The following is a 25,158-nucleotide window of genomic DNA, read 5'->3' as shown; positions in this document are numbered from 1 at the left end:
TCAAGGTAGAGGCCAGCCCCGTCCACTGTCCGGCCGTCGCAAGAGTTCAGTACCAGACCCGACGCTCCCTGGCCGTGTTATAGGCACAGAGACTGACCAGTCTTTTCTTTCCGTCCCTCCACTCGTAACTGTAGCCGTGCTTCCCAGTCGACTCGCTCTCAGTGGCGGAGACCCAATGTCTTGCACACTCACTCGCCGACTCCTTGGCCACGGCGATAGTGGCATATGGACCCCATCACGAGAGAAGGAGATGTTGCGACTGAATTTGCGGATGCGAGCTGGCGTCGTCGAGACAACAAGGGATGTTAAGAACGGCAGATTGGCGAAAACGATGAGGAGAGTGGTCTCGTAGGTGTAATAGAAGAGATATGCACGTGAAGTTGGCTCCGTGAGTACGAAGTATCGTGCGAGAATGCCGAAGATGAGCGTCAAAACGCCGGTGACCAAAAGGATGGCAAGCAGCAAACGTCGTGGTGTTGGGATGAACGATATTGGGAGGATGAGCACGATGACAGTTGTTAGGGTGCTGAACGTTAGAGACACGATTGTGTGGCTATGGTAGGTCGAGCATTGCGAGTCGTCCAGATGTGTCGGCTGGCACCAAGATAAGAGTGAAATTTGGGTGATGATGAAAGAGAGCGCGCAGATTGCTGAAACGACTTGTATGTAGCGTCTTCGAAGGATACTGGATGCAACTGGGCTATCTGGGTCAGTGAGACTTACCGCCATACAAGAGATGTAAACTTACAAGATCCGCCAGTACAATATTAAGAGACATACTTTCACAAGCCACGCTATGACGATCTGGAGCTCTTCGAGTACATATCGATATCTACGCTGTTTTTCTGTTCCAAAGTTGGCGGCCGGAACTGCGAGAATGGTAGATGCCGTCAATGGCAGCAGAAGGAAGACCATGATCCAGTCATCCGCCTGCAAGTCTGCAAAAGACTTGAGCATAATACGTCGAAACGTCAGTCTTGCGAATATGACTGCGACAGCTAATGCGTAGAATGTCCATGACTGGATTAGAAACGAAGAAATTGTGTCCATGTTAAACACGAACGAGGAGACGAGTATTCGACACGACAATAAGAATGATGGGAAAGAAGATCAGATAGTAATACGACGATTGAGAAGCAAAAGACATGACGAATGACGGAATTATGAGTAGAAGCTAATAGATCTGGACGGCAATTGAACAGCAACTACGGGTAGATATTGCGTTCTTCCACCCGCCGAGCACGTTCTGTGCTACTCTGGTATATCGACACGGCCTTCCTCATGTCTCAGACAAGCAAAAGCACAGCCCACGCAGTCGATCGTGCACAAAGACGCGGGGTGAAAACTTTCCGGGCTAAGGTATGGTGGTCATCTGCACGCAGTCCCGAAGGAGGGGTTACGCTACCCTCTCTCGTCCGAGAGGCTGTGATAGGAAGGTAATCATGTCCGTAGCGGACTAGATATCTGGACATGGGACTACAGGGCACCGGCGTTTTGGATGAGTGCGGGAGGGAAGCGACGCAGCGCTGCAGGTCGTGCCTGGACATTGGAAGCCTAGGCTAGGCGGTCTCAACCCCCAACAAATACCACTCTTTCATCATCACGACAAGAACCGCGGCGAAGGCGGTATTGGACGCCAGCCTTGGCTCTGATTGTTCCTGATCCTGATCGACGACACGAATTTAGGCGACGACAGGGATCAACGTCTCGCTTCTCACCTCAGCTACGGACCCAACGAGTACATACATCATGCCCACGCGTAGCCGCTTTCTCGGTGGAGATTTTCGATAGATCAGCATGCACGCAGCTTTCAACCCTGCTTAGTCCACGGCTAGAAGACATGAGTTGACATTGGATGTTCAACAAGAGATGGGACCGTGAGGACAGCGGTACCTTGTTGTCAGGGCGATGGTGCGTGGAAAAGCAAAAGTGACAGCAGCTCAAACTTTGGTACGCGGTACCGGGAGCGCAAGCCTGCATACGAGGTTCACAACACTCTTTCCAGAGACAAAACACGTTCAACAACTCAGGCAAAGACGTTCCTGCAACGAGAGTTGCTATGTCATTGGAAGAAGGCGTGGTCCGCGCCCATTCTCCTGGGACAGCTCGCTTCATGACGCTCCGGCCCGGCCCCACGAGACAACAATTTCCCGGTCTCTATCTTCTTGACTTACCCCACGGAGCGCTATCAGTCCAGATTGGGACGGGCCACCTTAGTCACTGCAGCCAGCCTGGACGCCACACATGTTATCGTCGTACAATCAGGCCCTGCAGGGTCAAGTTCAAGGATGTATTCCAGATCAGGCAGTGCAAGCAATACCGACACTTTCTTCGAGAGAAAGCAAACCACAACTTGAGAGTGATCGAAAGGTCCTTGGCTCACGTCAGGATAAGCACTGCAACAAACATAATAAAGACTGCCATATGATCCTATCAAGCGAAGGCCCACCTGTACGAGCTACTCAATTCAATAGACTGGGATCGTACGCCGACCCCTGCACCTGCGGCAGAAGTCGCTTCTCCTTCGAGCATCCACTCGCATGTATGAGATTTGAATTTCCATTGGACACGTGGGAGGCAGACCGATATTTCGCAGACTTCTCAGGAAACAGACCATGATCTTGCAGTTGCAATGATGCAGTGCCTCCAGATCCACGCATCGGACGTACTTGCTGCAGCATGCAAGATCGAGGGGTACTTACACCCTATCATCCAGCCTCGTTCTTACGCGAGGCTCATGTCGGCACATAATGATATGCTGAAACGTAGTCGGTTGCTGCAGCACTGCCACGTCGGGAGGCCGCGCCACCAATAGGTCGCACCTGCTGGACGTCCCCTAGTCGGGCATACTACAGTTCACCTGGTCGTTGAATACCCACACGTAAGGATCCACAAATGTAAGGCACGCTACAATTCAGTCAAACCAACGCGCAACAGGTATGTGAACATATACGTAGCATATTGATTTTATCCTAAAATCACTGAAGAACTGTTATGTATCCAGAATGCAGCATAGATTAAATGACGAAGTCTGATACATCTGTCGGCACCCCGTCTCTGCGCCTGCAGCAGACAATGCACATCCGTCCACTGAAGCATCACTGCCAGGCGCTGTACACACGAAGCCGTCACTGAACTCTCACTGCCGTTTGCGAACGCGGCCAGCGCCTCCTGCCTTTTCAAGATGCACATCTATATGAGTAGTCTCAACACACTAACTGTGATTCTCGAGTGCTATATAATTTTCGTAGCTGCCGTGCTACCACACCAACCTACAGACTCCAACGAGAAGCTAAGAACGATGGCAGCAAGCGGAAGCACAACCCGAAACCACACGCGACATCTGAAAAGGGATGCCAACACAATCGCAAGCATCACTTGACAGCGACCCTGAACGAATTTAACCGCGATGTGAGCCACGCTGCCTAACAGCATACGTGAGCTTGGGCTTGTGTCGAAGCATCTCTCGGTGGGACGGCCGAAGCTCGCAAGCAGTCTCGCAGGGGAGAGATCATATTGTCACGGACTACACGTGGATACTAGGAGAAGCCGAGAGCTGTACGTGCGCACACGGCCACAGCATGTCGATAGCCGCTGAGTGTGGGTCTCACAATACATGTACCTGCATGCAAGTCTATTGATCCCACATCCCGTGCCGCTGGTGCAGCACTGCCACATCATGGCGGGTCAAAACCGGTTCGCACACGAGGTGCTGATCCTCAGTGGGCTCTCCATACTGGATGTATATGCGTGCTCTCATGTTGCAAGAAAGGTCGGATGCAATAGCTACCAAGCGTCAACTCTCGCAATAGAGCTAGGGGGTCTTTGACAAACCTTAGGCAGTTCTTTCATACAGGCAAAATACATCGTAGTCCTGTGATAACTTATTGGCTTGCAAATGTTAAGCAGATATTCCCTGAAGGCCTCTGTTACAGTTGGAAATTGCAGGCTTGCTTCCAGCTTTTCCTGCAACATCGGAGGCGTGGTCCCGCATGGTGTATCGATGGAGGCTTTTGCAAGCTATCGAATGCACAGCAGTGGTGATCCCTCCTGAAAAAAAAAGACAGATTAAGTACAGACTCGAGAAAAAAGCATCACGCACGAAGAACGCAGATGGACAGCGGAGAAGTGGTATGAAGTGGGAATCAGTATTGCATTGAAATGATCAAACATCACAGCAAAGAAAGTATGTCCCCTCCATGCCCTCGACCTTGCACCTGATGGCACTAGAACAGAGACACAAAGGCACCACCACCCGATTGAAGAAGGTGGATGATGATGGTGTTCACTCTCGCTTCTATGTCCACACTGACTCAACGTGGTAATAACGTAACGGCCAGCTCTAGCTAATGTAGAAGCGGATGCTACCAAAGCCTCTCAGACCGAAGTCCTCAACGAGACGTTGGTAGCCCATGCCCATCTGCAACGCCTGCCACTCAGAATAAGCAACAAGAGCAACGAGATGAGCAAAACCCCCAGATACCACATTTTTGAACTGAAACCCCCAGAGGCACTGAATCCCTCGAAACCACTGTTTGATGCTGAAGTCAAGATTGGAGCGTTGCCAATACCAACGCAGACGATCGAGACGGACAGGCATCGACCAATTGCTACACACAGGAAGGCTAGGACCTGTTTCATGACCGACCGAAAAGTCCCTCGGTGGTCTCGTCCGAATTCAACTACGAGCTTCTTAACTGCAACAACAAAGAGTTATTGGAGGACGTATGGTCTTGAATAAAGTGCAATCACCAACCGATCTTTGTAGGTGAACACCCGAGGCAGCGGGAAGATCGGAGAGAAGGAGAAGAAACGAACTCTGGAAGTTGAAAACTCGCGTGATCCGAATCTGTGTCTCCTGCCGGTGGTTTGACCCTCCGGCCACACAAGGCAGTGCTCATGTGTCTCGAGCCGGCTGGTCTGAGGCAACCCTTGACTCAGCGGCGGTATCAAACATAAGGCACGAATGGTCCAACGGTGGTTGAGGCCGTGAAACGTCCGTGAGTGCCTCTCAGTAAAACATGCCAGGGACCTTTCGGCCTGTCAGAGCTGCCTGAAGGCGAGCTCGTTGTCTGTTGGCTTCTTCCACCGAAATCGGATTCCGAGACCTGCCAGAAACTCTTGCTTTCGCTCGAGGTCTGACCTCTCCGGACTCCCAGTCTCAGTGTCGGGGGATACCCCCTACTTGAGAGGTCCACTACAACAGTTTCCTGTTGTACGTATACCCTCCTGCACATGGCAGTGTGGAAAATACGTGACTGAGTATAATCCCCGGAGCGCCAAATTGATGGCACCCCCTAGCGCGGACCTAAAGCAGAGCTACAGGAGCGTTGCACAACGGTATATGGCGAAGGATTGGGTTCATCAGAATGTAGTCCCCCCTGCTGGGTGCAGTGCGGAACCTGTATGACCAGAGAAAGGTCGTTGGGCACAAATGCCACGTGAGAACGTGACGCCACAAAATGCAAGGCCGTAGCCAAATTGTAAAGCAGACTCCTCGCCGACCACCCCGGTGTTCGCGTTGTTTGTGTGCGCCTGTTTGGCTGTGTGGTGTTGGCCTCGACCTAGACGCCTTGATGTGCGGTACGTCGGTGTTATTGGCGTGTTGGCACGGCAGCCGGTCGCATCGTGTTCGCTCGGTGGTGGTATGGAATCGGCTCGTCATGCTTCCGTATGAGAAGATCTTCTAGGGCTGCCGGTGGCGTACTCCCTCTTCTGTAATGTGTTGGCTCGTCTGACTGCTGTATAATCTCCCGGCCCTTGCCTACAGTGACGCATGGCCTGTCGACGAGTTGCTACTCAGTCCATCGCTCTTTGCTGTCCAACCGGGCGAAAACGGGTAGCGGGGATACTGTAGCTAGTCGACCTTCCGCCACGTATGGGCCATCCCTCGTAGGGCATTCCCAGATTGTGAGACAAAGCTCGACATAAATGCAAGACAAATCTTGACAATGCTGCAAGAGGCTCAGAGGCATTGCAATAAAACTGCGAGGAGCGACCTCGACTTGACCGGTAGCAGGCCTCACTTAGAGCGCCCACTCCAAAACATCAGCCTCAAACTGAGGTCTTAAGACAACAAGCACTGGCTCCTGTGGGGCCTAACCGTGCTTAATCCAAGGGAGCCTCTTGATGGAGCGCTTCACCTCTCATCGTTGGCTTCGCTCTGAAGATCCAACGGACATCGAAGGCCCCATCTAGGACGCCAACGAACCCTGCGAGCTTCTAGCTCGACTTGAACCAGCCCCTGTCTTCCAGAGCTGCTGGCTGCGGGACGTCTCCCGACTTCCTGCAGGCACGTAGCCATGCTGGGTCTACCGTGGCAAGGAATAGGAGCTGCGGCTCATCCATCCATGGCCAGACCGGAGACTTCCACGTGACTGACTTGGCCGTGCTGCTGCACTACTCGTCCGTGGTCGTACTCGATGTGGGGGAGCACCTATTTGCACCGGGGGCCAGACCGGCAGACGGTGCTATGCCCAAGGAGAACTACGCTTCATTTGAGACCACGTCTCTGGTTCGTAGACCTGCGTCTCGGACGCAAGAGGCTCGATGCCTGAGTGGTGGGGTGGTTGTGGTGGTGGAAGATTGTCAAATCGAAAAAGAGGGGTGAGATGTGGTCGAAAAGTAGACTTGAGGAGACGTCTGCATTATAGTATAGCAGACGAAAGAGATTGACAAGAAGTGAGAGAAAGTCGTAGCCTCCAAGCGCATAAGCACGCCGGTCAGGTGCGGTGAGGTGGTGAGTAGGAAAAGACGAGGGACGCGGGCATTATAAAGGCTTGGTGGAGACGCGTGAAGAGGAGGTTGGGCGCGTTGAAATTTAACAAAGATGAGTGCGCTAGCCTTCCTTAGCGTTGCTCGAGTGTGGGTCCAGGCGCGTGCGTCATTGATTGCGAATACCATCTCTCGCAGGCGCATGTTGAGAGCGGTCCTCACTAACAGACAATACCATGGTAAAATTGCGATAATATGCTTGTCTACCACATGGAGTTTTGCTGATATTTGTGCAGCCACCCAAGCGTCGCGCCGCCCCGGCAAAAGCGCGCCCGGCACCAAAACGCGCCTCGAAGCTTGCCAAAGAGAATGGACTGAGCGCAGATCAGGAAGCTGAGATTCGCGAAGCTTTTGGACTGTTCGCTGTACATCATCCAGATCACGAGGACTCAAAGGAAGGTGTCTTGCGCAAAGATGACGTGCGCCGGTGCTTGATGTATGGTTGAGCTCCCATGAACACCAAATGGTATATGGTCGCTGACTTGACAAAGCTCCCTGAACCTGGCGCCAGAAAAGTCCGAAGTCCCTTCGATTCTCGCGACCATAGACCCACTCAACACTGGCTTTGTCGAGTTCGTGCCATTCCTTTCATATGCTGCCATTGCCATGCACTCGAAGGAGGCCGGGTCAGACGATGACATGGAGGATGACGATGACAACTACCGGGGCGAGAGCAACGCAGAGGAAGTCAGTGCAGGGTACCAGCTCTTTACCCACGGTGGCCCCGGCCCGATTACGTTAGGACATCTGAGGAGGATAGCGAAAGAACTAAGAGAAGATGTGCCGGATGAAGTCTTGAGGGATATGATCCTTGAAGCGAATGGTGGCGTGCGAGGTAAGGGCAAAGATGTTGGAGGGGTATCGTTGGAGGAGTTCGAGAGCGTGATGAAGCGGGCTGGACTGTCGTTTGGATGATCGAAGGCTCTTCGACAGCTACAACATCTCAATCCTACTTGGACTCCCAGCATCCGCCCTGCGACGCGCATCTGAGCATTCGGCCGGAGCCTTTCATGTCTAGACACATCGGAGACTCGATCTGATGGTTCAGACTCATGTTCGTTGCAGCACGCAACTACCCGAGTTTGCTACCAGCTGCCACTTTTGCCTCCAGCGTCAGCTCTCCCTCAGAGATGTCTGATGTATTACATTTTCGAACATCCGCGGAAGATTCGCAATCAGACCAATCCTGAGGTAGCACCAGGTACTACCAAATCAAAGGCCGTGGCAGTCCCGCAGGACGAACTACATTGTTCTTAGTTCAGAGCGATCATACATAGAGAGATAATCGCGTGTAATACGAGCATTTCCCAGGACAGAAGTAGCTAGCGGAAACACTTCGCACCAATCGTAAACTGTTTGGCCGCAGACGTCACCTTTGAAAGTTGTTGGCTTGGCGTTGGCACTCAGGGATACTCACCAGCAAAGGGAACACGACGCAAGTGCAACGGAGAGGTGCAACGAATTGAGCACCAACTCAGCAACCTTTTTCCCTTTCGCACAGGCACCGCAGTGCGTCTCTTCTTTTCAGGAAGCCTAATTGCACAGTAACCTAGACTAAACTCGAAACGCAGCTCCGCTGCATGCACACGGCCTAAACGCAGGACCCTTTCCGTACTCTCCCCTAGTGGCATGTCCAGCGGCGTTGAAGCCCCCGGCCAACGACGACCCGGTATCTGGTCCTACCTCAGCTTCACTGGCCCTCGCCGACGCGTCTCCGTCTCCCTTCCGCGCAGCCACAACCCCAACAGCGACCCTCACGAGAAGCCCGACCGCCATTCGCGACACCGGTCGACAAACTCCACAGGCTACATGAGCGACTTCAAGGGCTCCGCGATGATGAACCAGGGGCAGCGCCTGCGGTACCTCAAGACGGGTGGCATCATTGCCTTCGTCCTGCTGGTGCTGTACTTTGTTGTGCCGCGCGATGGTCTGTCGAGAGGTGGGTAGGCAGCATCGCATGTCGGAGCCTGCACTAATCATTCACTACAGGAGCAGTACCGTCGGGAGGCAACACGGCAGCGGGTGGGGCGAAGGCGACATGCACAAAGTCCTACTCCAAGGACAAGCCGCTCATCCAGTATGCGCTCATGATCGACGCGGGCAGCACAGGGTCCCGCATCCACGTCTACAAGTTCAACAACTGCGGCCCGAGCCCCGAGCTCGAGAGCGAGGTGTTCGAGATGACACCCAAGAAGGAGGGTGGCTCGGGTCTCTCTTCGTACGGCGACGACGCTGAGGGTGCTGCGAAGAGCTTGGACGTTCTCATGGACAAGGCAGTCGCAAGCGTGCCCCCAGAGTACCAGCGATGCTCACCCATCGCCGTCAAGGCTACGGCAGGTCTCCGCAAGCTCGGCGAGGAGAAGAGCAACAACACGCTGCGCGCCGTCCGTCACCGCCTGGAAACCGTCTACCCCTTCCCCCTCGTCTCCGAAGAGCAGAACGGCGTGGAAGTCATGCCGGGCGAGATGGAGGGCGTCTACGCGTGGATCACCATCAACTACCTCCTCGGCAAGATTGGTGGCCCCGACAAGACACCCACAGCCGCTGTGCTCGACCTTGGTGGCGGCTCCACTCAGATCGTCTTCCACCCAACCTTCCCCGACACTCCTCGCGGCGGACTCCCCAGCCAGCTCGCCGAAGGCGACCACAAATACGCCCTCAGCTTCGGCGGCCGCGACTTCGCTCTGTACCAGCACTCGTACCTTGGCTACGGGCTGATGGAAGCCCGCAACAACCTGCACAGCACGATCCTCGACGCTCTCTACCAGCAAAACAAGGACTCCGGCGCAACAGAGTACCTCAAGTCTCCCATCGTCAACCCCTGCATCGCACCAGGCATGAGCCGCGAAATCGACGTCAAAATGCCCAAAGGCCACGCCCTCGGCAACACAGTCACAGTCAACATGACCGGCCCCGCAGCCGCAGCACCAACCCAGTGCCGCGGCTGGGCCGAGAAGACACTGCACAAAGACGACGAGTGCAAGATCGCGCCCTGCGCATTCCGCGGCGTGCACCAGCCTCCTTTCGAGCAGACCTTCGCGACCGAAGCTGTCTACCTGCTGAGTTACTTCTACGACCGCACGCAGGACCTCGGCATGCCGGAGTCGTTCACGATCCGCGAGCTGCAGAATCTCGCGGACAAGGTGTGTCAGGGCGAGAAGGGGTGGGATGTTTTCACGCCTGTGCCTAAAGCGCTGGAGGAGTTGAGGGGGCGCCCGGAGTGGTGTCTGGACTTGAATTTCCAGCTCGCGCTGCTGCATACGGGGTACGGTATGCCACTCGATCGTGAGGTGCGGATTGCCAAGCAGATCAAGGGGAATGAGTTGGGTTGGTGTTTGGGTGCTTCGTAAGTCTTCCTGTGTGATCTTGTTGTGAGCTGGGTGCTAACGGGTGCGTAGGCTTCCGCTGTTGGAGAAGGAGTCGGGGTGGCAGTGCAAGGTCAAGGAGGTCAACTAGATGCTCCGCCTCGATATGCTGTTGGATGAAGGACTATAAGATGGACTCGATTCTTGCATGGTGGACAAGGAGCGAGGTTGTTTTGACTGGCATAGAATAGGCGTTTGGGTTGAAGCATTGCTATCATTCAGCAGCCTGCTATGCTGGGCTGGAAGGTGGGGTCTCAAGGAATTCTATTGCTAGAGAAAGAAACATCACAAAGTACAAAAGCCCCTAATGTACACTAGTGAAGTCCTGATTCATGTTGCTTCAAGGTCTGGAGTCTGAAAGAAAATCTAGGGTATCATTTCCACCTTCAACACTTTTCCGTCCCCCCCCCCAATCCTCCCATCGCTTCAACATCTTTACGCGCACGCTACTCTCACCAAACACATTTCAGGCCTTAGAACGACCCAATCTGCCCCTTGGTATACATTGTCTGCCTCCTTTTCGCCCGCTTCTTCTGCTCATGCGTCAGCCCCAATACATTCGCCCCATTCCTACCCTCTTGCGCCCCGAACGTGAGTTTCGCCCTCTTGAGCTTGAACTTGCCGGCCCATCGTCTGATCTTCCTAACAATATTCTGGCTCATCAAGACCAGCATCGTGACCACCATGACCGGCACCGCGATAATCCAAAAGAAACTGTCGCTATGATGCTGCACACCATCAAACCGCTCGAAATTCTGTCCAAAATATCCTACAAGGAAGGTGAGGGGGAGGAAGAAGATGGTGACGGCGGTGAGCACTTTCATCGACTCGTTTTGGAACGCGCCCATCATGTTGAAGATCAGGTCGATTAGGTTGTCGGCTGCGCGCCGCATTTGGTCCAAGGAGGCGGTAATCATTATGCAGTGGTCTTCCACGTCGCCGAGGTACGTGTGCGCCAGGGGCGAGATGGTGATGGAGGACATTGTTTTGCGGGTCGCGAGGTTGGAGTTTTGGTGCTGGATCCAGTTTTGCTGCATCGGGTCGCTTTTGTGATCTCTCAGGGCGTTGATGAGGGAGATGATGGGCTGGATGGTGTTGCGCAGGATGGAGAGCTCGGAGGTGAGTAGGTAGAGGGATTGCGAGTGGTGGATTTCTGGGTCCTCGAGGACGTCGAGTTCGAGCTCGCCCATAGCGTCTTCGTAGGCGGCGACGACGGGGATGGCGAGATCGATGATGGCGTCGATGATGGCTTGCACGATCATGGAACTGTCGGCACTGCGGCGGAGGATCGTGTCTTCGGTGTTGAGGCGCTTGAGGATGAAGGACTCGATTATGTTGGCCGAGTGCTCGAAGAAGGATATCACGCTGTTGTCGGAGCAGAGAAAAATGCCAACCTGCTCTACGCTGACCGTTAGGTGCTTGCTGGTGAGCGCCGAGTTCTGCTCGAGGTAGAGGATGCGCTCCAGGTTGGGTCCGCCACGGTAGCGCTGGAGAGTGCGAATGCCCCCGGTACCCTCTTTCGACGTCGAGACACGAGAAATACTCGCGCCGTCTAGATTGGTGTTGCGCTTCTCGAGGCTGTCAGGGGTATGCTCCAAGTCCTTGGGTTGCTTGGGTCCAGTGTGCAGGCCGAGGGCGTGCTTGATCTGCTTCATCCACGTCTTCCTCTTCTTCTTTTGCGCATGGTGTGCAGCTCGAGAGCGTGAGCGTGAGCGCGCACGTCGAGGTAGCTCATCTTCAGAATCAGAGTCGCTGTCTGAATCGTCGCTGGGGTTCCGGACGAGCTTCGAGAGTGTCAATAGCACTGAGGAACGTTAGCAGTGTGCTCACTGCCTCCAAGGTATGCCCCTTGATGTTGGAGCTCGCGGTTCTCGGAAACCGGCAGCCTCGCGCAAAGGAGAGTCCCACTTACTGAAAGCTTGGTCTGAGTACCAGTCGACCTTTGTCCGCTGCTCTCGACCTGTCATCAAATCCTCGATTGCCAGACGATGCAGTTGCTTGTGGGTTGTGAGCTCACTGATCACGTCGAAGTCCAGCCCATTGACATTGACCCAGCGGCACTCAACCCAGTCGTCTTTGGGTCTTTTCACAAACTCCTGCAGGGTGTCGTTGTCCAGTTCATACGTCTGAATCCTCTCGGCGGAGAAGTCAACTACGGTGATATCGCACTGTTGGCGCAGATGTGCGAAGCGTGCAGCGGCCTCTTCATCTTTGACATCCACACCCGGCTCAGCACCCGGCTCTTCCCACGTTGCTCGTGTCGGCGACTGATAGTGACGAACAGTATTCGAGCGCGTAATTCGCCGGCGGAGAGCGGTGTCGATGGAGGAGCGACTGTAGGCAGGAGAGACGACCTCCTCGATGCTTGGCTGGGCTGCGGTTGCCGTCGTTGAGGTCGCAGACCTTCCCCGGCTTCTGCTCTGCGTGTGCTCGTCAAGATGGGTGTCAAGATGGGTGTCAAGATGGAGTCTAGGCGCCGTTGCCGCGGACGGCCGCCGGTCCTGGGCAGGCGTAGGAGAGCTTGGCGAGGCAAAATCCTGGATCTTGGAGCCTGGTGGTGAGGCCATCACACATGAATGGCGCGATTCTCTCGCAGCTCGCAGTGCAACGTCGTGTAGCGTCGTGTGACGTCGTGGAGCTAGCTCTGGAGGACTTCAAGGGATCGTGGGACAGGAGCGGGAACAAGGAGAGCACTTAGGGGGCCATGAGTAGGACGATGCTATGACGCAGACAGACCGTACTCTGTCCTTCGGGCTGCACATCAACCCATGGTTGTGTACAAAACACGGCCCTGAAACTTTTCAGCTGGGTGCGACCTGCGGCCGCAGTTGGACGCGGTCCAGCCCATCAGCAGGAATGCGTAGGTAAGCAGGCAGGTCCACGAACAGCTGGCAGTGTGTGCAGATCACGATCAGCGCGCGCGTGTGCAGCTGTTCCCTTCAGTGCTTCCTCTGCAGCCGAAGACCAGGCTTCGACCGGGCTTCGAGACCGGTGGTTCACGTCGCCGGCACCATCGCACAGGCTTTGATGAGCATGAGAGGTGAAGTCATCAGGGTAGCACGTAGCACGACAGGGTTGCAAGCGAGCCTTTGGGGAGAGCACCGAGTCTGCGCGCTGCATTTCTCAGCAGCGGAGCAGTCGTGCACTCGGCCGGCGCTGGATGGCGATGCTTGGTGAGCGAGAGCGCGAGAATTTGCAGTCTTGATGCAGGCTTGGTGCAATCTTGATGCAGTCTTGGTGCATGCAGTCTTGGTGCAGTCTTGGTGCAGTCCTAGACACGCAGCAATGCGCAATGCGAGCGTCGTGCAGGGCTAGCGGCGCGTTGCAGTGCACCGACTGGCAGTGATTCTGCATTGAAATGAGAGGTCGAGGCTGCTACTATTCGCGGTCCGCTAGCCTGTGCCGAGATCTCCACCTTGCGGCCCATCATCGCTCACCCAAACCGCCTCTCCTCCCCATTCCCACCACAGCAGCCTCATTGAACATACTCTAGCACGCCCATACTATTACACCACCGCCGTCCCGCGCAGAGAGCCCCACAGAGCCACAGTGCCCCCAGCTGCGCGCTGCCCCTGCGGCCCCTTCGACTGCGAGCGCTCTCCAGCTTGCCACACCATACGCTCCTGCCGTGCCTGGGACACCCCTAACGCACAGCAAACGTCTTCATCTCCCGCCGACCGCCCATCAAAACCCCCTTCACGGCCGGCTCACCCTCCCTCTGCAGTGCACCGCCGCCCGCGTCAAGGCGTTCGCTGCGTACTCGTCTACAGTGCCCGGTCTCTTTCACCAGGCCTGCCTGTCGCCCGCCACATGCGACACTAGTGCTGCACCACCCCACGGCTCCTCGTCTTCCCACCCGCCCACCACGGCCAACTGCAGCACTCAGCAAACATGCGCGAAGTCAACTTCAGCATCCCCAACGCCAACAAGGCCTCGGTCGGCATCACCACCGCCCTCTATGACCGCCGTGCGCTCGACTGCACCTCGACCCTCCCGCTCATCAACTCGCTCAACCATCTCGCCTATCTGACCACATCGTCGGCACGCATCAGGGACATCCTCACCGTCGATGGCGGCATCGAGCGCCTGATCTGCATCCTCAAGGAGGGCCGGAGCAAGGACATGATGGACATGTGGAAGTGGAACCTGGCCTTCCAGTGCATCTTCAACATCGGCGTACGGGGCTCAGAGAACGTCAGGACCCGTGTGGTTGAGGCTGACATGGTCCCCGTCATCGCTACGATCCTCGACAACTACATCAAGGTTGTCGACAAGTACAGGGCGCGAGCTGAGGCTGAGCTGCACCGGTCTGCACGACTGGGCGGCTCCAGCCGACACCACTCATCGCGCTCTGGCGAGATGGCCTCTGGCTCTGGTCACAGGTCGGAGCGCTCGCGGCGTGCTATTCCTCCTCCCATTGACATCCCTCAGCTGCCCCCGCACGCTGGCTTGACTCCAGCCCAGATTCCTGTCCTCGACGCTGCGATGGATGGGAACCACATGCCTGCTTTTGCGTTGAGCTCTCCGCCTGAGCGCACCACATTCAACCGCGAACGACCGTCACACCACCACCACCACCACCACCACCATCAGCACACCCACAGGCCACTCCACGAGACACGGACGCCGCTGTTCGGCGCCGCTACTCGCAACCTCGGCCAGCCACTTGTCACCGCCATACCGTCCATGGACGCAACAGCAGACGGTTTTGCGCTGCGGCCCGTGCGAGATGCTGATCGACTGCCCTCCATGCTGCCTGCCCTGGCAGGGGAGATCACTTCCCAACCCGAGTCGCCGACGACGCCGAGTGCGCCACAGGCTCGCCAAGCTAGTCCACGAGCGGGGCTGAACCGCACACGCCGCCGACCGTCGATCCGACATCAGCTGTCCATGTCTGGAGAGTCTGACCTCGATGCACAACAGGAGGAGCTGTCAATGGACGCTGTAGCAGCGGCAGGCCCAGCTGCGAACGAGCCCATTGTCGGCATCCAGCAAGACATGGACCTGTCTGCCATTGTGGACAACGCAGAGATGATGGATGCTGGCACAACACCTGTTCCTCTCGCAGCACCCTCTGATGCAGCAGACGAGAACAACGAGACCTTCAACATCACACACCGACCTGCACTTGACGGCAGTTTGATCAACCTGACCAACACCCCGCCTACCGCTGCTACCATTGCAGGCTTCTCCCCTATGCAGCCCGCCATCAACGTTGCGAACGCAAACCCTCCACCGCCTTGGTACCCTCGCTACTCGCAAGACCGCAACGCCACAGCTGGCGTGCTCGCTGCCATGCCCCGTGATGAGGACGTTCTGATGTCACTGCAGCTGTTGGCGTATGTTTCGAAGTACTGCAACCTCCGGAACTACTTCCAACAATCCCACCTTGTCCCCAAGCTAAAGATTGGATCCGACCTGCAATTGCTGGACGGAGAAGTCCCCGTACCCAAGACCGAGGAGGAAGAGGAGGAGGAACTTGAAGAGTACGAGCTTCCAGACGATTTCAACATCTTCCCTCTTGTCGAACAGTTCACTGTTCGGCATCACACATCCGACATGCAGTACTGGGCAAGCGTTGTTATGCGCAACCTCTGCCGGAAAGACGACTCCCGAGGCGGCATCCGCCAGTGCGCATACTACCAGTGCGGTCGCTGGGAAGAATACACACGCCAGTTCGCCAAGTGCCGTCGCTGTCGAAGGACAAAGTACTGCAGCAAAGAGTGCCAGAAGAGCGCGTGGGTATTCCACCGCCACTGGTGCGTAGCTGCCACCTAGACAGGCGACGGTCCTATTTCCTAATCATCTGTTTCCGCACAACATATCGTCACATTGTCATTGGATGTTTATCTATGGCCGCATACTGCATGGCGCTCGTCTCTTCCACCATAATCTTTGAGGGTTTCATACTTTAATGAGCGTCACGACATTGGGATACCACAACAGACTGCTTTTCTTTTATTGGAAGGACATGTATGGGAGTTGGCAAGCATATTTGCGAAGAGGAGGATCACACGATGCATTGAGTCGCAGGGCTCTCATTATACCATATTGCTATTTTGCGAGCATTCTTATCAGGGCGCTGGAGTAGCCTGTAGCTGGTTCAGTGCAATTGAATGGCATTCGAGCTCTTGCTAAAACAATCACTCTCTGCTTTGCACTGATGTTTCCCTGCGTTTTGCTTGCTCTTCATTGTAGTCATTTAGCCAGCGCGCACATAGCATAGCACAGCATAGCACAGCATAGCACAGCATAGCATAGCATTACCAACTACAAACAACCTCCCTTCAAACAAAGAGACCCTGGAGTGAAGGCTGCAGGATCGCCGACCACCTGGCTGTCCTTTGTCTGCCACGTCTGTGACCCTTCAGACGCATCCACGGTTCTCAACACTTTTAGATGCACGTCTGTGGAGTACTTCTCTGGGTCCGGGGCTGTGGAGTGACAGCGGCGCCTTTCCGGCTTTCGATGGGTACGTCACTGGTTCGCAGCACGATGCGCAGGGATCGGTACAGCATGCATCACGGGCGCCTGCCGAAGGCTGTCCACATTCAGCCGCCGAGCCGTCTGCGCAGCTCCGCCCGCAGGCACCTGTTCGTATCTAACGGTCTGCTACAGCCTGTTCACCAGTGCCACCACCTTCCAAATGAACAAATGTCCACTGTGGAGAGCCTCTCTCCCGCCGCGTTGAACCCTCCTCTCGTCCTCCATAGTCTCAGGCTCACATAGGACGTTAAACCAATCAATCAATCAATCAATCAATCGAATAATCAAATAATCAATCAATCAGTCAATCCGCCGCCGCGTAATCGCTAAGAAGTCAAGGCGCTAGGCTGTCTAGAAGCACCGAAGACTCGACCGTCGCGCAAGCCGCAAGGCACTCAGTCCGCTACGCTCGCTCTGCCCACGTGTGGGATGTTGGACGACAATGTCAGGCGCCGGAGACTCGAGCGGCGGCGCGCGCAGACGGCGCTCAGCATCTCACGATGACGACGATCTAACGACTACCGTCGCGGAGACGACTGCCCCACCGTATGCGATCGAGCGTCCACGAGAGACTGCGGGCGACAATGTGCCCGCCTCGAGAACCGCAGCGTTCGAAAGCACCTCCCGGCCGACAGCGTCACGCCTATCCTCTGACGTCTCGCAACGAGTACGCTTCTCGACCGACATCGTACGTCATGCACCAGCGCAAAGGTCGAGCTTGGCGAGGAACAGAGCGTCGATCGATGAGGTTGCCCAGGTAGCGAAGCGTTCCGATTCGAAAGAGAGGCCTGGCACTTCGAACCTGACAGTCGACACGCGTGAGGTGTCTCCAGGGGGCGCAGAGGCTCCAGGGCAAGGACACACCTCTCCGTCCTCACACATGTCGCCTCTGCCACCACGACCCTCTGGCAAGAGCTCGCCGCTCTCCCCCAAGGCTCGCAATCGAGGCCTGTCCATGCGCAGCGCTCTCTTCAGGAAGAATTACTCGGACCAAGCGCAACCGCCTGCAGCAAGCATTGAGTTGGACGAGCACATGGGCAGCTCGCAAAGCGACACTGGCCAATCGAGAGTGCACGGCAACAGACATGCGCTAAAGAGTGGCGACACTGTGGTATCGGTTACTCCTGCACAGATCGAGTACGCCTCAGAAGCATCAGACCTATCCAATGCAAAATTAGGGAAGGGACCAATCGCCTTACCGCACTACAACAATTGGGCAAAAACACAGGCCGGGAGGAAGTCGACATACGGAAAGCGAGCGCGCGGCTTCGCGGAGCAGGCACGCAAGTTCATACTACGACAGCATGATACACCGCCCAGCAAAGATGGACGACACATACTCTTGGATCCCACGCGGAGAGAGCCCTTGATCGACGAACGAACGACACAACCATACGTCCACAATTGGATACGATCTACACGATACTCAGCCTGGAACTTTGTACCTCGTCAACTTGTTGCCCAATTCTCCAAACTCGCAAACTTTTATTTCCTCGTTATATCTATTCTGCAAATGATACCCGATCTCAGTACCACTGGAAAGTACACCACCATTGTACCGCTGTTGTTTTTTGTTTTCCTCTCCATTGCGAAAGAAGGATACGACGACTTGAGACGATACCGGCTCGACAAGGCGGAGAACAACCGAGAGGCGAAGGTCTTGCGCGCGAGCCCATCACCGGTGTTCAAGAGTGGTTCGACGGACGACGGAAGTGTATCTTCCCCCGAACCGGAGAAATTGGCGTGGGAGACTATCAAGTGGCAGGACATTCAGGTGGGAGATATTATCAAGCTGGATCGTGACGATGCCGCGCCAGCAGACCTCGCTCTGCTACATTCCAGTGGAGAGAACAGTGTGGCTTTCGTAGAAACCATGGCTCTAGACGGCGAAACAAACTTGAAGAGCAAGCAAACGGCGGCATCGATGGCGAAGATCATCAAAAGTCAGGAGCATGTACTACGGACTGAAGCCGAGTTCGTCATTGAGGATCCAAACCGCGACTTGTACAGCTTCGAGGGCCGTGTCAAAGTGGGTGGCAAGCAAGCACCTTTGACGTTGAACGAGATCGTCTTCCGAGGTAGTATCCTCCGAAATACTCCAGATGCTGTTGGACTTGTCATCTACTCTGGCGAAGAATGCCGCATCCGCATGAACGCCAACAAGAACCCCCGCATCAAAGCCCCAGCGCTCCAAGGCTTCGTCAACCGCATAGTCATCATCATTGTTATCTTCGTCATCCTCCTCTCCGTCTTCAACGCTGTTGCATATAAGATATGGCAACGCAAGGAAGACGAGTTGTGGTATCTATCCGGATCCTCTGTCGCCTTCTTCCCAAGTTTCACTTCCTTCGTCATCATGTTCAATACCATGATCCCCCTGTCGCTGTACGTCAGTTTGGAGATCGTCAAGCTGGCACAGATGTTCTTCCTGCACACGGACATCGACATGTACGACCCAGTGTCAGATACACCTTGCGAACCAAGAACCTCGACCATCAACGAAGAACTCGGACAGATTAGCTACATCTTCTCCGACAAAACGGGTACGCTCACAGACAACTCGATGAAGTTCCGCAAGTTGAGCGTGGCTGGAGTGGCCTGGCTTCACGACGCTGATCTGCCTGGCTCGAAGAAGAAGAAGCTGAAGAACAGGCCACGCAAGAAAGGGAAAGAGCCAGCAAAGAGCAGGAAGAGCGTGCGGTCAACAAAGGACGTCTTGTCTGAGGAGCATGGCATGGCTACGCTCGACTTTGGCGAGCAGACTGATGTCGAAGAAACGATAGGCTCGAAGTGGCAGTCGACGACAAGGCCGCACAAGGCATCTCGGGAGCTTCTGACTGGCGACATGCTTCGATACATACAGGAAAAGCCTCACACTCCATTCTCGAGGAAAGCGCGAATGTTCCTCCTTTCCCTGGCACTTTGCCACACCTGCCTACCAGAAGTCCAGGAGGATGGCAAGACGCATTTCATGGCCTCATCTCCTGATGAACTTGCTCTCGTTCAAGCAGCTCAAGACATGGGCTTTTTGCTGATCAACCGAGACGTGCATTCCATGACGCTGAAGATCCTGCCCTCCGGATCAGAGGGCGAACCCATACTTGAGACTTATGAGATCCTGGATGTGATCGAGTTTTCTAGCAAGCGGAAGAGGATGTCGATTGTGCTCCGCTTTCCAGACGGGCGCGTATGCATCATTTGCAAAGGTGCTGATTCCATCATCATGCAGCGTCTCAAGCTGGCTGCACTTGCGAACAGGAAGATGGTCGAAATCGAGCGTCGTGCGAACAAGAGGAAGAGCATGGAAGTCCAATCAGCTATTGCTTATATGAACGAACAGACCGAGAGGAAGAGTAGTATTGGTGGCCGCAGAAGTATGTCGGTTGCACAAGCTGCCCGTGCCAGTATCAGCATGGGCAGGCACTCGATCGCTCGAAGCAGTATTGGTGGTCGGCCTTCCGTGTCTGCGAGGGACGAGATGGATCTGTGGCTGCGACAGCGGGAGAATGATTTTGGCCGTCGCCACCCAGTCGAAGGTACCGTCTCGCCTGCGCGAACACCCCGTCAGTCCGACCTTGGACGACTCTCTTCAGTGGCTTCATCCGCAAGGAGTTCGATGCAGTTAGAAGACATGGAGGCCATGGTCGACGAGAATGTTGCAGGCGATGATTCTGCTGTTATCGAGCGGTGTTTGCAACACATCAATGAGTTTGCTACCGAAGGTCTTCGAACGTTGCTCTACGGCTACCGTTACCTGACGGAGGACGAGTACCAGACATGGAAGAAAGGCTACCTGGAAGCTACCACAAGCCTTGTGGACCGAACTAGGCTCATCGAAGAAGCTGGCGATATGATCGAGCAAGATCTTGACCTGTGTGCTGCGACCGCCATCGAAGACAAGCTCCAGCAAGGTGTCCCAGAGGCAATCGACAAGCTACGCCGAGCCAAGATCAAGATGTGGATGCTAACAGGCGACAAGCGCGAGACAGCCATCAACATTGGCTACTCCTGCCGTCTGATCAAGGACTACTCCACCGTCACCATTCTCGATCACAAAACCGGGCAAGTCGAGCAAATGGCCGCCGCAGCCGTGTTAGCCATCACACAGGGCACCGTAGCGCACTCCGTCGTCGTAGTTGATGGTCAGACTCTCTCGCGTATCACCGAAGACGGCACCCTCCAAATTCTCTTCTACGAGCTGGCCATCCTCGCCGACTCGGTAATCTGCTGCCGTGCTTCGCCCTCCCAAAAAGCCCTCCTCGTAAATACCATCCGCAAGCGTGTGAAAAAGAGCATCACCCTCGCCATCGGCGACGGCGCAAACGACATCGCTATGATCCAAGAAGCGCACGTCGGCATCGGCATCACAGGCAAAGAAGGGCTTCAAGCAGCACGCACCTCCGACTACTCGATCGCACAGTTCAGGTTTCTGACCAAACTTCTTCTCGTCCATGGTCGGTGGAATTATATTCGCACCTGCAAATACACCGTCGGCACCTTTTGGAAAGAAATGCTCTTCTACCTTACGCAAGCCCTATACCAACGCTCTGTCGGCTACACCGGTACCTCCTTATACGAGTCATGGTCGCTTAGTATGTTCAACACGCTCTTCACATCCCTCCCCGTAATCTTCATGGGCGTGTTTGAAAAAGACCTCTCTGCATCCACACTCCTTGCTGTGCCGGAATTGTACACAAAGGGCCAGCGCAACGGCGGTTTCAACTTCAAAGTCTACTTGGGTTGGATGTTCATGGCCTCCGCGGAAGCAATGATTGTGTACTTCTGCATGCTCTCGCTGTTCGGCGACGCGCTGTTCACTGAAGATAATAGTATCTTTGCGCTGGGAAGTATTACGTATACTGCCGTTGTCTGGGCGATCAGCTTGAAGGTGCAGTACGTACCCAGTGGCCCCCCCCCCCCACCCCCCATCTTTCCTACTTACCAAACAAAACTCTAGTCAGCGGTTTACTGACAAGTTAATAGGTTCATCGAAACGCACTCAAAGACAATAACAAACGGCATAGCAATCTTCTGTTCCGTCGGCGGCTGGTTCCTCTGGAACATCATCCTGTCCGCAACTTACAACCCCAAATCCACAATCTACTATGTGCGCTCCACTTTCCTGGAGGGTTTCGGTGCGAGTCTGACATGGTGGCTCGTCCTCATCATCATCCTCTTGTCAGTCATTGTCTTTGAGCTTGGTGTAAAAGCACTGTTGGCTGCGTTTTGGCCGACGGATGAAGATCACTTTCAGGTGCTGGAGAAGGATCCGGATGTTAAGAGACGGTTCGAGGAGGCCGCGGCTGAGGAATTGCAGTTGGGATGGGATCGGAAGACGAATAAACACCGAGATGAAGAAGAGAAGGCAAAGGAGGTCGTTGAGGCGATCAAGGCCAAGGAGGAGGAGGAGAGGAGAGAGAATGAAGTCAAGGAGCTGTTGAAGAATAGGGTAGAGGTGCTGGAGACGGATGGGAGTCCGGAAAGGAGCGCGGAGGGAGGTGTGGGGAGTAGTGGTGATGTCGACAGGACGTTGAGTAAAGGGTTTGGGAAGGTGAGAAGGGACTAAGGGTGCATGGATTGCGTTGTGATTTTGCATACGTCATTGCGTTATCTTGTTGCTTGTTGCGTTTTGAGCTTTTGATACCATGTACATTCACTGCGCCGCTGCATTCTGCGCACTCCGAACTTGATATCATCTACCTTTCGCATACAGGCGCTGCAGTCGCGTTTTTCGCATGGTCCTAACCTATGAGCACGTGTAAGCCTGCGCCTCTCATGTTGCAGAAAAGCTCTGACGCAGCAGCTGTCTGGAGGCCTTTGGAGTAGTTCTGATTGTGAGTTGAGGTACGTAAAATTGCTTGTAGTCTCTCAACTAATTGATGGTCAATAAAGAGAAGGCAAGTACAACTTGACTACCTCCTATAACCGGGGGATTGCATGCTTGTATCCGGTGTTCTCTTCCCTGTTTTTTTTTTGGCTTGTACAGCCAAAGGCTGTTGCCTGACTCCGCTCTCCTAGCTTTCCTCGTTCATCTGGACACAACACACTCTCTTTGCACGCTACTCATCTCTCATGGCTTCCGACAATCTAGCTCCCGACTCAACCCAGACCCACTTCCATCACGGTATACATCAGACACTTTGCCGTCGAGTTTATAGTTGGAGAATTATTCCGGTCAGGTGGGCACTTGAAATTGACAGCATACAGCGGTTTGTGCCAGCGTTGCACGGTTGAAGGAAAGACCTTGTAGACCGGCCAAAGAGGTTGTTGGAGCTGACAGAAGATGAAGTCAGATTGAAATTGAGCGAGATTATACCCACGAGCTGTTCGTACATAACGTTGAGCCATAGTTGGGGAGCACATCCGGAACGGCAAGTTCGCCTGACTGAAGGAACGGGTCGAAGAATTCAAGGAGAAGGTACCCATCGACGAAATGTCACATCTGTTCAGGGAAGCCATATACATCACTCGCCACCTTGGTTTCAGGTACTTGTAGATGGACTCTCTTTGCATCATTCAAAACTCTCCAGCCGACTGGAAAGATGAAGCAAGTAGGATGGCCATGAACTATAGCAACGGCCTCTGTAACCTCTTATTCCTGTGTCCTCCAGAGACGACACAGATGCGGTCACCCCACGACCAGAGACCACGCACCTCTTGTACCATTCGCCGTCCCATTAGCTCAACAACCGGTGTCGTCCTTGAACCGCAGCTTCTTTGGAAAGGAAGCCACGATGATCCGAGCTCCGATTGGCTCGATCCTTCGCAATGGCCACTGCATTCACGAGCTTAGACTTTCCAAGGGTACTTTCTCTCCCGGCGTAATCTCTTCTCTGGATACAAAAACATTATGTGGGAGTGTACATACCGTTTTTGCGACCAATCGATGAGGCAGACTTCGGTCAATACTATCGCCTGGTTGAAGAGGCGTGATTTCTGGCAAGCAAGAGGAAACGACGAAGCAGAGTGCAGACAAGGAAACTTGGAGACCTGGCTGGAGCTTGTCAGTCAGTACAGGCGGAGAGAAAATAAAATCCGAGGAAGACAGAGTCGTGGCGTTTGCTGGTGTGGCTCGGAGGCCATGTAGAATTCTTCTGGCCATACCCATGGCGCAGCAGTCGGCCGGAATAGAGATCCATGGACTAGCCATCACACCAGGCTTGGGAGTTATACGTGGAGACAACTGGGACAGTGGCAATGTATTAGCCGATGGCTCTGACATAATGTGCAAGAGTACACTAGAGGAGACAAGGACGCATTCTCAGCACGTAGCTGAAGGCCATCTGCAGAAAATTGTACTTGTTTGATCGTCTGTTCCACTAAGGAACTGTAGCCTGTCGAGATTTCTTCTCAAGAAACTCTCGCAGATTCAAACGACTTCTCACCCTTCTACTCTTGTCGCACCATGAATGCTTAGAGGGAGCAGCTTCCCCAGTCGATTATCGACAGCACCAACAACCTAGGCCTCGGAACCTGTCTCTTCCCCCTTCCAAAATAGTAAATGAACTATGTCATCCAAAGTCCTCGATCCTGCTTCAGTTCTCCCAATCTACCCAACATACCCAGCAGGCATCACAGACGACCTCGGAAGTCCCTGAATCTCTCAACACCATAAATCGTCTGACATGGGTAGGCTTCAACTCGTCGACAGCCCAACATCTCCTCGACGAATACCAGCGGCCGGCAATGAATCGCCCCGATCGATACTTTATCAACCAACACGTGGCTGGGTATTTTTGAGTACTTTGATCTCCGTGGCGAGAAGGACTGGCGCAAAGCTATAGACATGATTGGCATCGTTCATTGCCCGATTTTAAGGATACACGGAGCACACAACCCCGGCAAGGATGGCTCAACGAGTTTTATTGTTTCGAATGTTCTCACCCTTCGAAAGTGAACGACGGCCTCACGACTAAGATCCGCCAAATCACAGCAGCATATGTTGCAGACAGCGTACCATTTGGAGAGCGTAGCAGAGAAGGCGGCGATGGATGTGTATAGGTGTGTTCCGGGGACGTTGGGGGTCTGGTGGCTTGCTGATGGGAAGATGTGGATGAAAGGCAGGCGGGAGCAGTGGAGTTGTCGGTGTGAGAATCCCCGGTGATTGAGATGGCGAGGTAGAGGAAAGTTGTTACTGAGTTGAAAGCCTCCTGGGGTTGCTGCAGCAAATGTGGACTTTGATGCAGCAGACCAACATGCCCACCTCCTCGAGCAAAGGCGGTAGTTTGTAGGGCTTCTCTAGATATGCTGAAGAGATCCATGGGTCGTAGAAGATCCCGAAAAGAGCTGACGGCGGCTACTGGAGCGAGCAAGGACGAACTGCGCAAGGAACGAACCAACAATCGACAGACTTGGAGTAAACAACCAACACGCCACACTCTCTCACCCACCTATCCGCACTTCTCACCGATCCCTTCTACATGTCGATCTCATTTCCATGTTCATGACATCACAGAGTCAATCGCAAACACGCCCCCTCCACACTGCTCGCCTTGAAACCTTGACAGCTCACACAAACACTATCCACCTGTCG

General features: G+C 54.4%; 6 protein-coding genes across 6 annotated transcripts; 4 read left to right on the top strand and 2 right to left on the bottom strand.

The window, feature by feature from the left end:
• Nucleotides 1-1,050, bottom strand: BU25DRAFT_469237 (uncharacterized protein; the record flags this gene model as incomplete). Its single annotated transcript, XM_033710750.1, has 2 exons — nucleotides 1-700; nucleotides 749-1,050. 2 exons carry the CDS (start codon nucleotides 1,048-1,050, stop codon nucleotides 1-3), a joined length of 1,002 nt encoding a protein of 333 aa, XP_033561638.1.
• A 5,749-nt stretch (nucleotides 1,051-6,799) lies between these two features.
• On the top strand, nucleotides 6,800-7,853 carry BU25DRAFT_65128 (EF-hand superfamily Ca2+-modulated protein). Its single transcript, XM_033711991.1, has 3 exons — nucleotides 6,800-6,953; nucleotides 7,011-7,210; nucleotides 7,266-7,853. Exons 1-3 carry the CDS (start codon nucleotides 6,951-6,953, stop codon nucleotides 7,687-7,689), a joined length of 627 nt encoding a protein of 208 aa, XP_033561637.1. The 5' UTR covers nucleotides 6,800-6,950; the 3' UTR covers nucleotides 7,690-7,853.
• A 347-nt stretch (nucleotides 7,854-8,200) lies between these two features.
• Nucleotides 8,201-10,456, top strand: BU25DRAFT_411049 (guanosine-diphosphatase). The gene is made up of 3 exons (XM_033706450.1): nucleotides 8,201-8,713; nucleotides 8,764-10,120; nucleotides 10,173-10,456. The coding sequence occupies exons 1-3, from the start codon at nucleotides 8,404-8,406 to the stop codon at nucleotides 10,228-10,230; spliced, it is 1,725 nt and encodes a 574-aa protein (XP_033561636.1). The 5' UTR covers nucleotides 8,201-8,403; the 3' UTR covers nucleotides 10,231-10,456.
• BU25DRAFT_65098 (uncharacterized protein) lies at nucleotides 10,369-12,846 on the bottom strand. The gene is made up of 2 exons (XM_033711990.1): nucleotides 12,052-12,846; nucleotides 10,369-11,943 (listed from the first exon to the last, which is right to left on the bottom strand). The coding sequence occupies exons 1-2, from the start codon at nucleotides 12,704-12,706 to the stop codon at nucleotides 10,613-10,615; spliced, it is 1,986 nt and encodes a 661-aa protein (XP_033561635.1). The 5' UTR covers nucleotides 12,707-12,846; the 3' UTR covers nucleotides 10,369-10,612.
• A 1,184-nt stretch (nucleotides 12,847-14,030) lies between these two features.
• Nucleotides 14,031-15,917, top strand: BU25DRAFT_341973 (uncharacterized protein; the record flags this gene model as incomplete). Its single annotated transcript, XM_033702886.1, has 1 exon — nucleotides 14,031-15,917. One exon carries the CDS (start codon nucleotides 14,031-14,033, stop codon nucleotides 15,915-15,917), a length of 1,887 nt encoding a protein of 628 aa, XP_033561634.1.
• Nucleotides 15,918-16,725: 808 nt separating this feature from the next.
• BU25DRAFT_491479 (phospholipid-translocating P-type ATPase) lies at nucleotides 16,726-22,469 on the top strand. Its single transcript, XM_033711571.1, has 2 exons — nucleotides 16,726-21,518; nucleotides 21,609-22,469. The coding sequence occupies exons 1-2, from the start codon at nucleotides 17,068-17,070 to the stop codon at nucleotides 22,189-22,191; spliced, it is 5,034 nt and encodes a 1,677-aa protein (XP_033561633.1). The 5' UTR covers nucleotides 16,726-17,067; the 3' UTR covers nucleotides 22,192-22,469.
• Nucleotides 22,470-25,158: the final 2,689 nt, after the last annotated feature.

Source organism: Macroventuria anomochaeta (assembly GCF_010093625.1).
Source record: "Macroventuria anomochaeta strain CBS 525.71 unplaced genomic scaffold BU25scaffold_17, whole genome shotgun sequence".
In the NCBI taxonomy this organism is placed as follows: domain Eukaryota; kingdom Fungi; phylum Ascomycota; class Dothideomycetes; order Pleosporales; family Didymellaceae; genus Macroventuria; species Macroventuria anomochaeta.
Note: the sequence above shows the minus strand (reverse complement) of the source record. Positions and strands in the feature narration are given on the sequence as shown.

What these genes read in the sequence shown, in the direction of transcription:
- BU25DRAFT_65128 (XM_033711991.1), top strand. An exon ending in GACGTGCGCCGGTGCTTGAT is followed by an intron (nt 7,211 to 7,265) that starts GTATGGTTGAGC and finishes GACTTGACAAAG; the next exon opens with CTCCCTGAACCTGGCGCCAG.
- BU25DRAFT_411049 (XM_033706450.1), top strand. Translation starts at nt 8,404, where the DNA reads ATGTCCAGCGGCGTTGAAGCCCCCGGCCAACGACGACCCGGTATCTGG. An exon ending in GCGCGATGGTCTGTCGAGAG is followed by an intron (nt 8,714 to 8,763) that starts GTGGGTAGGCAG and finishes CATTCACTACAG; the next exon opens with GAGCAGTACCGTCGGGAGGC. An exon ending in GGTTGGTGTTTGGGTGCTTC is followed by an intron (nt 10,121 to 10,172) that starts GTAAGTCTTCCT and finishes ACGGGTGCGTAG; the next exon opens with GCTTCCGCTGTTGGAGAAGG.
- BU25DRAFT_65098 (XM_033711990.1), bottom strand. Translation starts at nt 12,706, where the DNA reads ATGGCCTCACCACCAGGCTCCAAGATCCAGGATTTTGCCTCGCCAAGC. An exon ending in GTACTCAGACCAAGCTTTCA is followed by an intron (nt 11,944 to 12,051) that starts GTAAGTGGGACT and finishes AACGTTCCTCAG; the next exon opens with TGCTATTGACACTCTCGAAG.
- BU25DRAFT_491479 (XM_033711571.1), top strand. Translation starts at nt 17,068, where the DNA reads ATGTCAGGCGCCGGAGACTCGAGCGGCGGCGCGCGCAGACGGCGCTCA. An exon ending in GCGATCAGCTTGAAGGTGCA is followed by an intron (nt 21,519 to 21,608) that starts GTACGTACCCAG and finishes ACAAGTTAATAG; the next exon opens with GTTCATCGAAACGCACTCAA.